General features: G+C 42.8%; 1 protein-coding gene across 2 annotated transcripts in view; it reads right to left on the bottom strand.

Moving 5' to 3' along the window:
* Window positions 1-12,743, bottom strand: part of LOC123985794 (large neutral amino acids transporter small subunit 4-like) — a 31,040-nt gene that overhangs the window by 17,689 nt on the left and 608 nt on the right. Inside the window, exons 1-5 of one of the 2 annotated variants that reach the window (XM_046073673.1) lie at window positions 11,744-11,868; window positions 8,573-8,795; window positions 2,509-2,725; window positions 2,368-2,423; window positions 2,059-2,135 (exon numbers count right to left, since the gene is read on the bottom strand). In XM_046073673.1, coding sequence (XP_045929629.1) covers window positions 2,059-2,135; window positions 2,368-2,423; window positions 2,509-2,725; window positions 8,573-8,732 — 510 coding nt within the window. In that variant the 5' untranslated portion in view covers window positions 8,733-8,795; window positions 11,744-11,868. Of the gene's footprint in view, window positions 1-2,058; window positions 2,136-2,367; window positions 2,424-2,508; window positions 2,726-8,572; window positions 8,796-11,743; window positions 11,869-12,743 lie in introns of those variants that run through there. The other variant, XM_046073671.1, reaches the window with a different exon arrangement.

Raw genomic sequence — 12,743 nt, 5'->3', positions numbered from 1 at the left:
CCTGCAAACATTTTGTAGATTCAAGAGTTTTGTAAATAAAAGATGTTTTAATACCTTCAGAGGTAAGACTATTCAAGACCCCTGCAGATACCTTGACACACACACACACACAGACTGAGGCAGTAACATTTGTGGAGGCCTGCAGGGAGCTGTAACGAAGCCCACTGTAGGTTAGAGGCGGTCCGCAGCTAAAACAACACACACACACACACACACACACACACACAGGCTGAGACGGTGTTGATATACAGTAACATACAGGTCCAGCCCTGCTGAGGGAGAGCAGCTGAAACTAGAGACGACAAAAACAACCAGGCAGAGACTAGACTGAAAGGTTTGAGTGGGGGATGCAGTGGGATGAAACCAGCTGAGCAACTTCTTTCTTTGTGTATGTGTGTGTGCGTCAGTAAGGGTCCCAGTAGGCAGCCTGAATAGGAAACAGCGAAGCATGGGTGGAGATGCACATGCAAACACAAATGCACACTCAGTTCCCCTGTTGCTGTTTCCTGTTTGACTCCTCAGTGACAGGCAGTTAGCAACACTGTTGTAAAGAAATATCTAGCAGGCGTTGACAAAGTCACTCACATACTGAACATTCCCCCTCTGATCTAATGGCTAATGATGCAGTTTGGTGACATGGTTATCGTAGAAACTGTACCCCTCAGTTTGCGTAAAACAGACACCAGCTGAACCCTAAAAATGTATTTTCAATACACACTCTATTGTGTTGTTAGAACAATCACACATCTATAGTCGAAACACAAGGGATTCATGTGTCCTTGGGTGGCTGAAATAGTAATGAGGAGAGGTCTTTTTTTGGCTCCCAGCCAGAGAAGCAGCACGGGAGTGAATAATAAATGACTAACACAGACTTGCTTCTCTTTAAACCACTCTCTGCTTATGTCTCTCTCTCACATCCCTGTGATGCAGCACTTTGTCGGGCTGATGAGATCATCCTGACCACTGTCTGTCCATATCCACTCCGTCCGTCCCTCTTCGCCACATCACTGCTCATCCTTTCGTCCCAGTAGTCTCCTGTCAACTGCTCAGCCATCTCTGTCTGTCTCCCCCTTCGTCCATCTTTTTCAAATGTTCCCTCTCTCTGATGCAGAGGCATCATGTCTGTCTGCCCATCTCTCTCTATCTCACTTACCCTCTTGTTTCGTCCTCTCTCCATCAGTGTCTGATGCTATCACTCATTTCATTTCCCCTCATCTCAAATTTATATACTGTGCTATTCTGGTTTGCTGACACTGACATTGTATTAGAGGCTTTCTGTTATTCAGTGTTGACTGCATCCTGCTGAGGATGTTGTCACTCACTAAATAAACCAAGTATGAACCTCATTTAAGTGATTTTGTGTCAGGTCATGAGAGAAAGTCGTAGGCTACCAAGAAATGTATTTTTGTGTCCTTGCAAAAGAGTTGTGAAGAAGCTTGGTGAGTTGCAGGACTTGTTAGCTACTGTGCCTTTCCAGCTAACTGCTAACATGCTAGCCAGCTGTAGCATGCTGACAATAGCCAGGCAAAATATGTTGATTTTGCGCTCAGCTAGCTGGCCTGCTTCCAGTTAGGAAGCTAGCTAACTCATCACTAACCAGGCAATAAGTGAAAATATATATGTTTGTGTTATACTTATATTTATATGTTATGTAGAGCTGTAGCGGAGTAGGGTTGTATAAAATTAGATGATTACATAAGTAATATTATAGCTTTCTCCATTTTGGCCTCCCTGGCTCTCCATTTCCTCAAATGTCAGCACTGTCAAGATGGTTTGCTATTTGTCAACAGCACCAATTTGCATGCCTAAGTTCACCACCGTTGAACACCACATAAAGGTCCTGTGCAGATTTACTTCGCCTTCTTAGGCAAATCTACCGATCACAGCACTTCCATTGAAATGAACGAGTTTGGTCAAATATTTTGGTGTTAAATATCCCTGACAAAAATAAAATTATTGGGGCATAAGTAGCATCATTTGACGCAGTGAAAGCAGGCATCAGCTATACACAGAGATAATATAAAATAAGTTCTGCAATCTTAAAGCGTTCCTACTCACCGTCAGAGAAGTGAAGGTCATGCACATGCCTCCAAACCCATTCATCGCCAAAGCAAAGAAGATCAGGATGGACAGATCTGCAGGAGGAAGAGCAGATTAGTGACAAAACTCTGATTTGGTTACCCAGCTGACGCAAGGCAACTCCCACACACCCTACCGAATTGATTAAAGTGTCACCACTGCATCGATACGCTGTATGTGTCTGCGGGGAAATATGCTGTACACTGTGGCTCGCCTACAAAAGCAACATGACTGAGAGCAGTGTGTGAGGCACGATGTATGTGCGGTGACATGAGTAAGGATACTTACTGTTGGGATCACTGGCACCGTAGGCGATGAGGAGGCAGGAGAAGGCAAAGCAGGCACTGGGAACACAAAGCAATGGGTAATGTATGAATGAGGCAACAAATAAAGCAAACAATATTACACTTACTACTTCTCAAGCCTTACCTTCCCAGAAGTCGTAGCTTCCGTGGACCATATTTGTCCATGACAATGCCCATGGGCAGGGTGATGGCAGACAGCAGGAAGGAGCCCACAGTGAATGCCAGGTTCAGCATTTCGTCCTGGTCCTTACAGATGGGCCAGCCATTCATGTCCAGGTACTCCTCCGAATCAGGAGGCGCGGAGGTGGACATGTTGGAGAAGTTGAGGCTTGAGCTGTTTTCTGGATGGAAAAGAAGAGCAAAGAGAGGAAATGACTAAGATTTAGACTGTCAGTTTTTTAAAGCTGGATTTCTTTTCTGAAAGCTGCACACTGCAGGTATATGGTGATTTCAGATGACAATAATATAATAACTTCACCTTCCACCACCTTGTGATTCGGTAACATCATAATATTATGTGCACACTACACACTCAAGTGAACCAGATGTTTGACACTTCAGATTATCCCTTAGATAAATAGGGTTAATCAAGGCTATGAGCGTGTTTTTACATGAATAAACAGGCATATATGAGCTTTAAATGTGATTATGAAACATAACCGGAAAAGAACCTGCTGACTTGCTCAATCATTCTAGAGATTTCTGTGTGGTCTAAAATAAATGCCTTCTTGGTATTTCAAGGGAGCTCAGTTTCTAATGTTGCTCTCTGAGGTCTGAGCTTCTAGATCTACCCCTCCCTCTCTGAGAGCTGAGCTGCTGACCGAAAAGCCAGGAGACTCATAAAAGGTCACGTAAACAAAACTGGAGGCAAAACAACAACAATCCAGGGTAAACAGGTGCCAGAAATAGTCACAACTGAACCCCTGCATAGTGGAGGGAAACTCCATGAGGAGGTGGTGGGGGGTAACTGTAACAGTTTCACACAGACAGATACCGAACAGACTGCCTCCTGCTGAATCAGTGGTAAACATGTGGAGTCTAATTTTATCGTTGTGCTCTTTTACACTGTTGCCTCTGGTAAAACTCTGCTGGTATCAGCTGACAGGTGACAAAGAGGAGGGACACAACTCCTCACTCACCTTGACTTGTTTTTGCTCAAAGTGCCACAGACAGACTCAGCAGTTTCCACATATTTTAAGTCTGGAGGAGGCGGTATAAAGGACTTAGTCATCAGAGTGTTTTCTTCATTTCAGTCCTGGGGGCAAGTCGACAACAGCAGCTACAGTCTCTGCTGCCTCATATAAACAACAGAAGTAAAAATCTGCTTTCCCACTGTGATCTTAAAGGGGTATGTGATGTTGATTTCTGACACTGTTGAGCCAGCTTACAGCTGGGGTAGGTAATGTATCTCATAAGGATTTTTTGTTAGATTCGTTGAAATTCTCTCTACATCCCGACAACAATCAATAAATCAAATACTACTACTAATAAAAATCCTCTATAGGATGCTCTCACAGGGCTGTAAAAAGCCCAGCCCAGTGTTTTGGGGGGAGTGGTTTCGGTTGGATCGTTTCAAAATCTGTCTCTTGCAAGTTTCTCCAACGTCGCCTACCCTAGCTTTACCATTAGGAGTGAGAGTCACCAAAGTATTTACAATTGATCTTGAGGGGAACATGAATGTCTGTACAACATTTTGTGCCAACTCCAACCAACACCGTCGGGGGTTCTTGTCTAAAACTCAAATATATGGGCTTTGGAATGAGCTTTCAAAAACCCTTTGTGATCAAAGCTTTCTGTCAATATGGAGATTATCTTAGACTAACAGAAGATAGCAGCGTCGCTCCCCCCCACCTGCTGACTAACTGGCTGCAGCAAACCTGAGTCAATAAGGGAAGAGCCGGACAACACACACACACACACACACACACACACACACACACACACACACACACACACACAAATACACTGTAAAGGCTGGCTTCTGTGAAAGTCCTTCCTGATAGATCACACCGTGTGTTCCTGTATCCCTGCTGTCCTTCAGAGAGTGTTTCTCATTCATGTCCACGCCATTTTGTGTATATGTTTCGTCAAATTTTTCTAAGCCACTCCTTCTATAAGCTTCCCCTATACGTGCAGCTGATGTCAAACAGACTCACTTCCTACAGAGTCATTTGGTTTAATGATTACCAGCATGCACTAACAGCTTTGTTTCCTTGGCCCCATAGTTGTCCCTTTATTTACCTGTAGATAGCACCAAGACACACAACTCAACCTGATTATCAGCATATAAATACACTGATTAAACACAGGGGATGTTAGGAGGAGTAATGCTGTTGGATCCTACAGCCACAAACCTCATCCATGTATTAGCGTTCATATCAACAAAGAATTAGTAGGCAGTGATCTCTCAGATGGAGGCTCTGTTCATCATGATCGTAGGCCGCTTATATAAGGAGAAGGATGCAGTCATTAATGTGTATGGTGATGAGGTCAAGTGACGGTTAGAAGGTTTTATTTATCAGCCTCAGGGCAACATGATCCACATGACAAGTGGATACACAACGAGCATTTGAGGAAACGAGAACAGAAAAACAGCCACTTTAAAAATCCTCCTCCTCTAGGCAATGAGGTACATTGTTTTCACACTGGCCACAATCAAGCTTTTCTAGTGACAGAGCAAACAGTGACAACACACACAAACTTTATCTTTCAGAAACAACCTGAAGAAGCTCAGCAAAATAACAACGCTGACAGGCCGAGTTGTGAGAAAAGAAAAGGGGAGGTGAGAGCGGTTTGATGAGTTACACAAAGTAATGTACACCTTTCTCGCACCGTGTAACACACTGACACATACACACACTTCCCCCCACCAGAGCAACTACAACCACAACTGTGGGCAGTTCATGTGAACCGAGCAACAGCAGAGTTTCACTAATGCGAGGAAGGACACGTTCTTTAAAACTGAGGCACAGTGTGAAAATTTACATTTATTTACACATGAAAGTCTGTGTACAGGTGTTGGAGAGTAGTACTGCATATGTGAAAAATGTTGTAGAGAACTTTTTGTGAGAGAAACTGCCTCAAGTGATGTCATAAAACTGTCTATCATAGGCCCAACAATGCTGCGCTCAGTGGGTAGAGCGCGATTTAAGACTTAGCATTCATAGAATTCTGCAACAGGTCGTTTTCACATACAGACAGATGACAATTACAGGAAAAAAAACCTGATTCAGAGAGTGGGGAATGCAGAGGTTTTCATACTGATCACTAACCATGGATGAAGTCCAAATATGAGTCCCATATTCTGAAGTCTTCATCAGCAAACAGTGAATAGCAAATGAGGGAACAATTTCAGAAGCATCCCTCAAGTCTCCAGGGTAATCAGAAAAGTTTAAGCTAAAAACTCTGGAAAAAGCGGAACTTTATTAAAGAATTGGGTCATGTTTTTCTGTACCAAAAACAACACTCACATTAAAACACATTTTTAGTTGTGGTACTTGTTCCTATTGTCACTACTGGCCAAGAAGAGATCCATTCCTTGTGTAGTTCTAATGTATCAGATGAGACACAATATATGCAGTCCTTGTTCTGTGCAAAAACACATTTCAGTTCAGCCAAAGCTAATGAGTTAATCACATTAGGTGGAAATCACAGAAAATGAAAACGTTTTTAGTATGAAATGAATTTAAGAAATGTTAAATCTGAACCCTTCTTTAATTCAGACTGTAAAGGCAAGCACAGTGGTTTACCACAATCTCAAAATTGAACGGCATTTAAACCTGATAATGATTGCAGACAGCTCCTTTGCGCACTAGAAGCAGGATAATGGGACATGTTTGCACATATTTTGCCCTGAGGACACACACATTGACTCCATTGTGAGAAAAGACACACAACAACATCAACAGATGTTGCGCCTTCTTGACCTGATTCCACACTTCTCTACACGCTACACTACAAGTAAACACCAAAACTGTTGATTTAACACAAAGGAGCCGGTTAGAGAGCGGGGACGGGAAGTGACGAGGCTGGGGTCGGGTCACTGTGGAAGGAGCTGAGTCAGTGGCAAGAACCCTAAAACCTAATCCAATCAAATAATCAACAATAAAGCGGAGCATCAGCTTTCTTTCACGTTAGTTTACAAGTGCTGTATCCACTGGTAGACAGAGAAAGGAGAGCTTTCTCCGAGCAGTTAATGCCACACCTGCGGTAATGTTTTACGCGCAGTGAAAATCAGTGCTCTCAGACAGGCTCATGTGATGGTGTGAGTGAATGCGGAGAGAGCGACGAAACCATCAAAAAGGCTTCACATGCACAAATGTACCCTGCAAGGCTTTCATCACTGCTCCTCCGTAGGATACTAAGAGGGCGACACGCAGACAGAGACACAATCTGAGGATCAAAGACAGAAAAGTCAGAAAACAGCTTGTGCGATAGTCACTGTGGAGGATGAAGGGATGAATGGTCTCATTCACATTCACCATCCGCTGCCTGGCAAAGGAGGCAACTCCAAACCCCACTGATGGTGAACCGTCGTTTTGGTTTATTGTAGCCGTTCTGTTTAATCTGACCTGCAGTATGTTGCTACTGTGACAATGAGTGGTTACCTAATCCTGACTAGGGGGAACCGAAGTCCTCGTGTGATTAGATATTCCAAGCCAAAGCAATTTTGTGTCATAAAAACACAGCTGCATCGCCTTTGATCACAGAGGAGAATCAAATAATGATAAAACAACCTAATCTGATCCGTCTCTTGTTGTGCAGGAGCACTTCAACGCTGCTTTTGAAAATTATTCAGATCCTGCCTGCCTGCCGCTGGCATATTGACTTGTTCTCCGTGAGGAAATCCCAACTGTCGGATCAATAAGGATTCAGCGTGTTTACTAATACGCAGGTAGGTGCTTCTGTCAAAGGTCGCTGTCCTTGCCAAGGCAATAACACTCATATGAATGAGAAGTGTAGAATACTAAGAGGTTGAGGCTGTTTTTAAGATGAAACCTGAACACCCCCCGGAGAAGCATTTAGTACGCTTGTTTGCATATCTTTAAATCTCCAAGTCCACCACACCCACTCAGCAAAAAAGTACCCAGGGGTGGTGCAATCAGTTTGTTGAAAGCTTTTGGTTTCTCAGCAGCTCAGAGATACTCAGGGAGTCATCATGCAAGGTCATCACATTAACATCCCGTTCAAACTCTGACTAAATCCAAAAAGCCCAGAATTTGGCTGTTTTTGACTGTTAGAGCTCAAGATGAGCTATGTGTAGTTTATCTGCATGACAAGTATGTTAGCAAAAGTAGTGGTAACAGTATAGCGAGTCGTTCATGAGATTTACAATTACAGTTTCCAGTATGATTAACTAAAATACACGTAATCTAAAGGAGAGAGAAAGAAATGAGCTTAGTGGACCTCTGCAGTCCGCTCCTCATCTCTGATTGAGGCTTCAACCTGCATTAGCTGCTATCAGCTGATTTTGAACTGTCAGTGAGCTAAAACGGTGAAGTACTCTAAAAGTACCAGTACAACAATGTAAAAACACTTACCCTACTAGTAAACGTGTTGCATTAATAATCCTAATTATGTAGAAGTACAGAAGTATTATCAGCCAAATGTATCAGAAGTAAAAGTACTCGTTCTGCAGTAAAATTACCTGTGACATATTATTGTATATTAATTATTAAACTGTTAATACTGGTGCAACAATGTAGCAGTAACAATGAGTAGCATTTTACTGCTATAACTACTTTATATACAGTTGGGTATTTTTAGTCCGGTGACTCGCAACCTAGGGGTCAGGCCCCCTCTAAAGGGTCACCAGATAAATCTGAAGGGTCGTGAGATAATTAATGGGGTAAGAATAAAAAAAATGTTCTGTTATGCAAATTGAATCTTCATTATCAAATCTTTATGTGAAATATTGGATAATTATACCTCTTTTGGGTTTTCATTATTTAAGTTAAACCACCTGAGAAGTTTAGAGGGAAGCAACAGCTGAATGTTGAACAATGCAGTGTATTTTCTAAGCTTATTTTTGTACTAAAGAACAGTACTTAAGTACATGTGCTGAGGTACTTTCCACTACTAATGGGGTCAAACAGTTCTGCTGCCTCCCTCATCTAAACCCTTCTGAAATCCCCACATCACCTCCCCCAGCTTTGTAAAATATGACAACCCATGTAAAGCTGACTCACCCAGTCCTCTGCACAGGTAGGAGTAGAAGCCCTCAGACTTGAGCATGATGAGCAGGGATCCCCAGCCCAGCAGCACAGCAGAAAAAAGCAAGTTCTCTATGACCGCCGTCACCGCCATCCACCAGCGGCGGGAGAAAGCAGTGGCCAGGGTGGGAGCCATCTCTGCTGGATCGGGAGGCAGCACTTCACTGGCCTGACGGGAGGTGAGGGAGGCTGCTGGAGCCTGGAAGACAAGACAGGGTAGGGGGGGGTAGTGATGAGAAGATGACCATAATATTAAGGATTCTTCTGGGGTTAAATATTCTACAGACTAGCAAATTGCATGCATGAAAATGCAATGCTGTATTCCTTTTTTGGTTCTCACTGGAACTTATTACAGATCATTTATTATATACCATAAACTAACAGTCTTACATGTCTGCAGTCCTCTGCACCCATTCTTATTTACAATTTACAGCAACAGTTGACTTGAAAATAGACATTATATGTTGTAGTGGTCATTTTATATATAGGCCTACTGTATGCATCTGTTTTTTTAATTGCTTGTATGGTCATAATGTTTCCTTTTTCACTCTGCTTTGTTGTCCTTGTCGTTTAGCTGCTTGTCTTCCTGAACATTGTTCTTGGATCTGTGTGTAACTGTGAGAGTATCTTAAAACCAGAATCAAATTCCTTGTAGGCTATGTGTACACATAGGCCTACTTTGCATTTGAAGCTGATTCTGATTCAGAGGTGCTTGATTTCACAATAAAGCGTTTTGGAAGACTCTCTGGGCCTGATCTATAGGCTCCTCTACATGTCTTTGTTTTTGCCTGATGATGATGATGATGATGATGATGATGATGATGGTGGTGGTTGAGGTGTTGGTGGTCTAGAGGAAGACTCCCACAAACAGGAAACAGCTGAAGTGCACAAATCCCTCCTACAAATATTAAAAACTCCCGCCCCCTGACATATCTGATTGGCTTAAGGGTTTAACAAGTCTTCTGCTATAGGCTGCCAGTGACATAGCTCGTGCAGCAGCTACACGTGAGGTTGATGTTGCATTCAGTCCCTGTGAGGGAAACCTACTGAGGGCTCTTTGTTACAAGAACGTGTTGTTTCTGTTGAGCTTTCACATTTAAATTAAACGCCCTGCTGGGTTTCTCTTTGTTTGTATGAAAATAGAAAACTGTTTAAGTGGGTGTCGACTGTGACAAAGCTACTTTGGTAAAAACAAGATTTTTGTTTACAGAAAACTCAACTGCACGTGAATGCAGCGCGAGATCCAGCCGGTTCGAACCAGTGCGGCGCGAGCTTTTCTGTGTCATCTGGCTGTCAGCGCGCGTGCAGCTGCCTGTCTGACCTGAGACACTTTCCGTTGTGGCCTCTTTACACTGTGCTAATGATTAGGTTCATTACACATCACATCAAAAAACATATAAACAAATAAACATACAAATAATAAAATACTGGAACACTGTAAATAAAAATGCCGACTAATTCAAATAAAACCCGAATATCTAAAATACATAGTCTAAACTTTAGGCAACTGCAAAAAAACGAACAAGATAATGAACCTATTTATAACGTGAATAAAAAATGTGCTATTTCTAGTGTAATGTGGGGATTGTGACGCGCTTTAAGATTGTGCAGAGGCAACCTGACTTGAATTGAAGCAGCTATTTTTATTTATTGGATCTCAGTGGGTTATTTTGGCCTTCTGGTAATATCTGCCATACTACTTCGGATAGCCTGCTGCTTTTGTCTGAATAGAAAGTTGATGTCACTCATCGCCTCCAGCACTGAGGACCGTGAAAAATATGACGTGACTCGCGCTGTCCAGACTTCACTTGGATTTCGTGTGTTTTTGAGGAGCTGATCCGCAGATCGTCTCACTGCGAACAATAAGACAAAGTATATTGCGGTGAATGAAGAGCAATGCTAGAACTGGTCTGAACTGGACTGAAATCAACCGCACAAAACCCCCCCCACCCCACCCCAATCTGCATCTCTCCGCACAGTCAAGTTAGCCAGAAAAAAACATCGCAGTTCCGGTTGCTGGTTTCAAAGTAAAAGTCTAATGAATGTCGCTAACTTACGAGGCTTAGCGAGTCAGATAAAAGTGCCAATGTAGATATGACAGCCCCTTTACCTTTCAGTTTCCCATACATTGAACTTTGCATGATCATAATCAAGAAAGTAATGAAAAAAGAAGATAAAACTACGTCTACAGGCAACAAAATGCAGCAGCTTAGTAGGATAAGCTATAGAACTACCCGTAGCCTATCTGTACGTATATTAGGCTAATAAAAGTGATGAACGTAATTGATGCAGTACGTTTCACATTATATTAGCCGAATGCACTGAAACCTGAGTCTGAAAAAAGACAAAGGTCCTGACGCCTTAACAAACTGGATGGTTTTCGCAACGTGTTGTTGTGCTTTTATTTTGAAGGTAACCCCTGCACTTTTCCGGATTTATCCGGCACCTTTCTCCGTGACTTGACGCACATCTACACAAGAGGCGCTCAGCTGTTCAGTATCAACAACAGCACGGGAAATTACCATTAAGCTGCTGAAACAAAGACAGTTAACTAGACGCCAACTGGCAACAAAAAGCGTCCACATACAAGAGTCTCGGCTGTTATTCTGCTGCCTCCCAACTGTTTCTGTGAGCTCGAGCGGGATTTCCTTTAGCAATTAAAAGAAAGAAACTTTCATGCAGCCGCTGACTACATGCTCGACTGGCATCCCTGTGCCCGAGCAAAATAAAGGGAAACGGAAGAAGCGATCGGTCTTCATGGTGAAATGAAAGAAACAAGTGTAACAATTCCGCTTGATCTCATCCAATCTAATCGGCTGTGTGTGTTTTGCAGTACATTTATAGAATCAACATGCTCAGAGACAATGGCTGTGTCGATAAAAACACAGATAGTCTTAAAGTTGATAACAGTGTTGCAGCCTCAGTTTCCTCTCTGTAGCCATGACACAAACGAAATACACAGAGGAAAAGGCTCAAGGAGAAGGAGGAGAGCACTTTGCTGCAAAAATGATGCCTGTGATTAACTGTGTCATTGTGAGATGGTGATTCCTCCTATGATGCACGCCAAAATATGAGTCAGCCTCTCCTCCAGTGCAGTGCAGTGTGTCAGAGCTCCGGTGTGGAGCATCCTTGGTGCGGACAGCCTACCTGAGTCTGTGGAGTCAACAGAGACTCTCCGTCCTCGGTCAAATCTTTCTGTCCCTCAGATGTCTCCCGACACACAGAGCAGCGGTGGAAATTCACCTGTGGAGAGTCTCTTTGGCTTATTTGAATCGCTCTTTCCAGTCTCATCCCTCATTGCTGCCGTTTTATAGCAGCGCAGGAGCGGTGCACAAACAACACCGCCTCCCTATTGGCCCCTGCCTGAGCTAGAGACGGGCCGGAGCCAATCAGAGCGCGACAATGTTACATGTATGTTGTTTCTCAACACTGAAAAATTGTTGGGGAGACAGTTCGCTTTGCTATTTAAGATAGCTTTTACTTTGAAAAGTAGTCAATGCGATAATTAAATGCAGAACTCCATTTTATTATGTAGCTATTATAAAAACAGAACTACATCCAATAAAGCCACTGAAACTTTGGCAGAGGGAATGGGGAATATAAACAAAGGTAGTTTTGATGTTTTTCTATGTTATTCACCGTAATTGATAAAGAACTCACTCCTAAAATGGCCTTTAGTACAACAAAATTGGTATTTAGGCTCGTACAATTGCAGAACCATTTTTGGTGAATGTTGTCTGGGCTTAAATGGTCCTATAGTCGACTTTCAAGTAGGCTATTTTTAAAGAAGAGAAAGACTGTGTCAGGGTTAAAAGTCTCAAAACCTCAGTGGGTATTTGCTCTGATTTATTCTGATAATTTAGTGGCCTAGTCTGCTACCCAAGTCCTTGTTTTCTCTGTGTGACAAATGCCTATAGATCTTCTATAAGCACTGCAGCACCTACAGTTGCATATAAATCCTGTCAACATATGAGGTGACTCGCTGTTTACTTCTAACTTCATGCCCAACTTGAAATTCCTAGAAGTACAGGAGAGGAGGATTCACATGGTCCAGTGGAAAGGGTTGTAAACAAAAACCACTGGGGGGGGGGGCGACACCTAGTGGCTGCTTTGAAGTAGGATGCTGAGGGTTTGTACTGTGCAGGCC

This window comes from Micropterus dolomieu, linkage group LG17, assembly GCF_021292245.1.
Source record: "Micropterus dolomieu isolate WLL.071019.BEF.003 ecotype Adirondacks linkage group LG17, ASM2129224v1, whole genome shotgun sequence".
In the NCBI taxonomy this organism is placed as follows: Eukaryota; Metazoa; Chordata; class Actinopteri; order Centrarchiformes; family Centrarchidae; genus Micropterus; species Micropterus dolomieu.
This window is presented reverse-complemented; position numbering and strand designations above follow the sequence as displayed.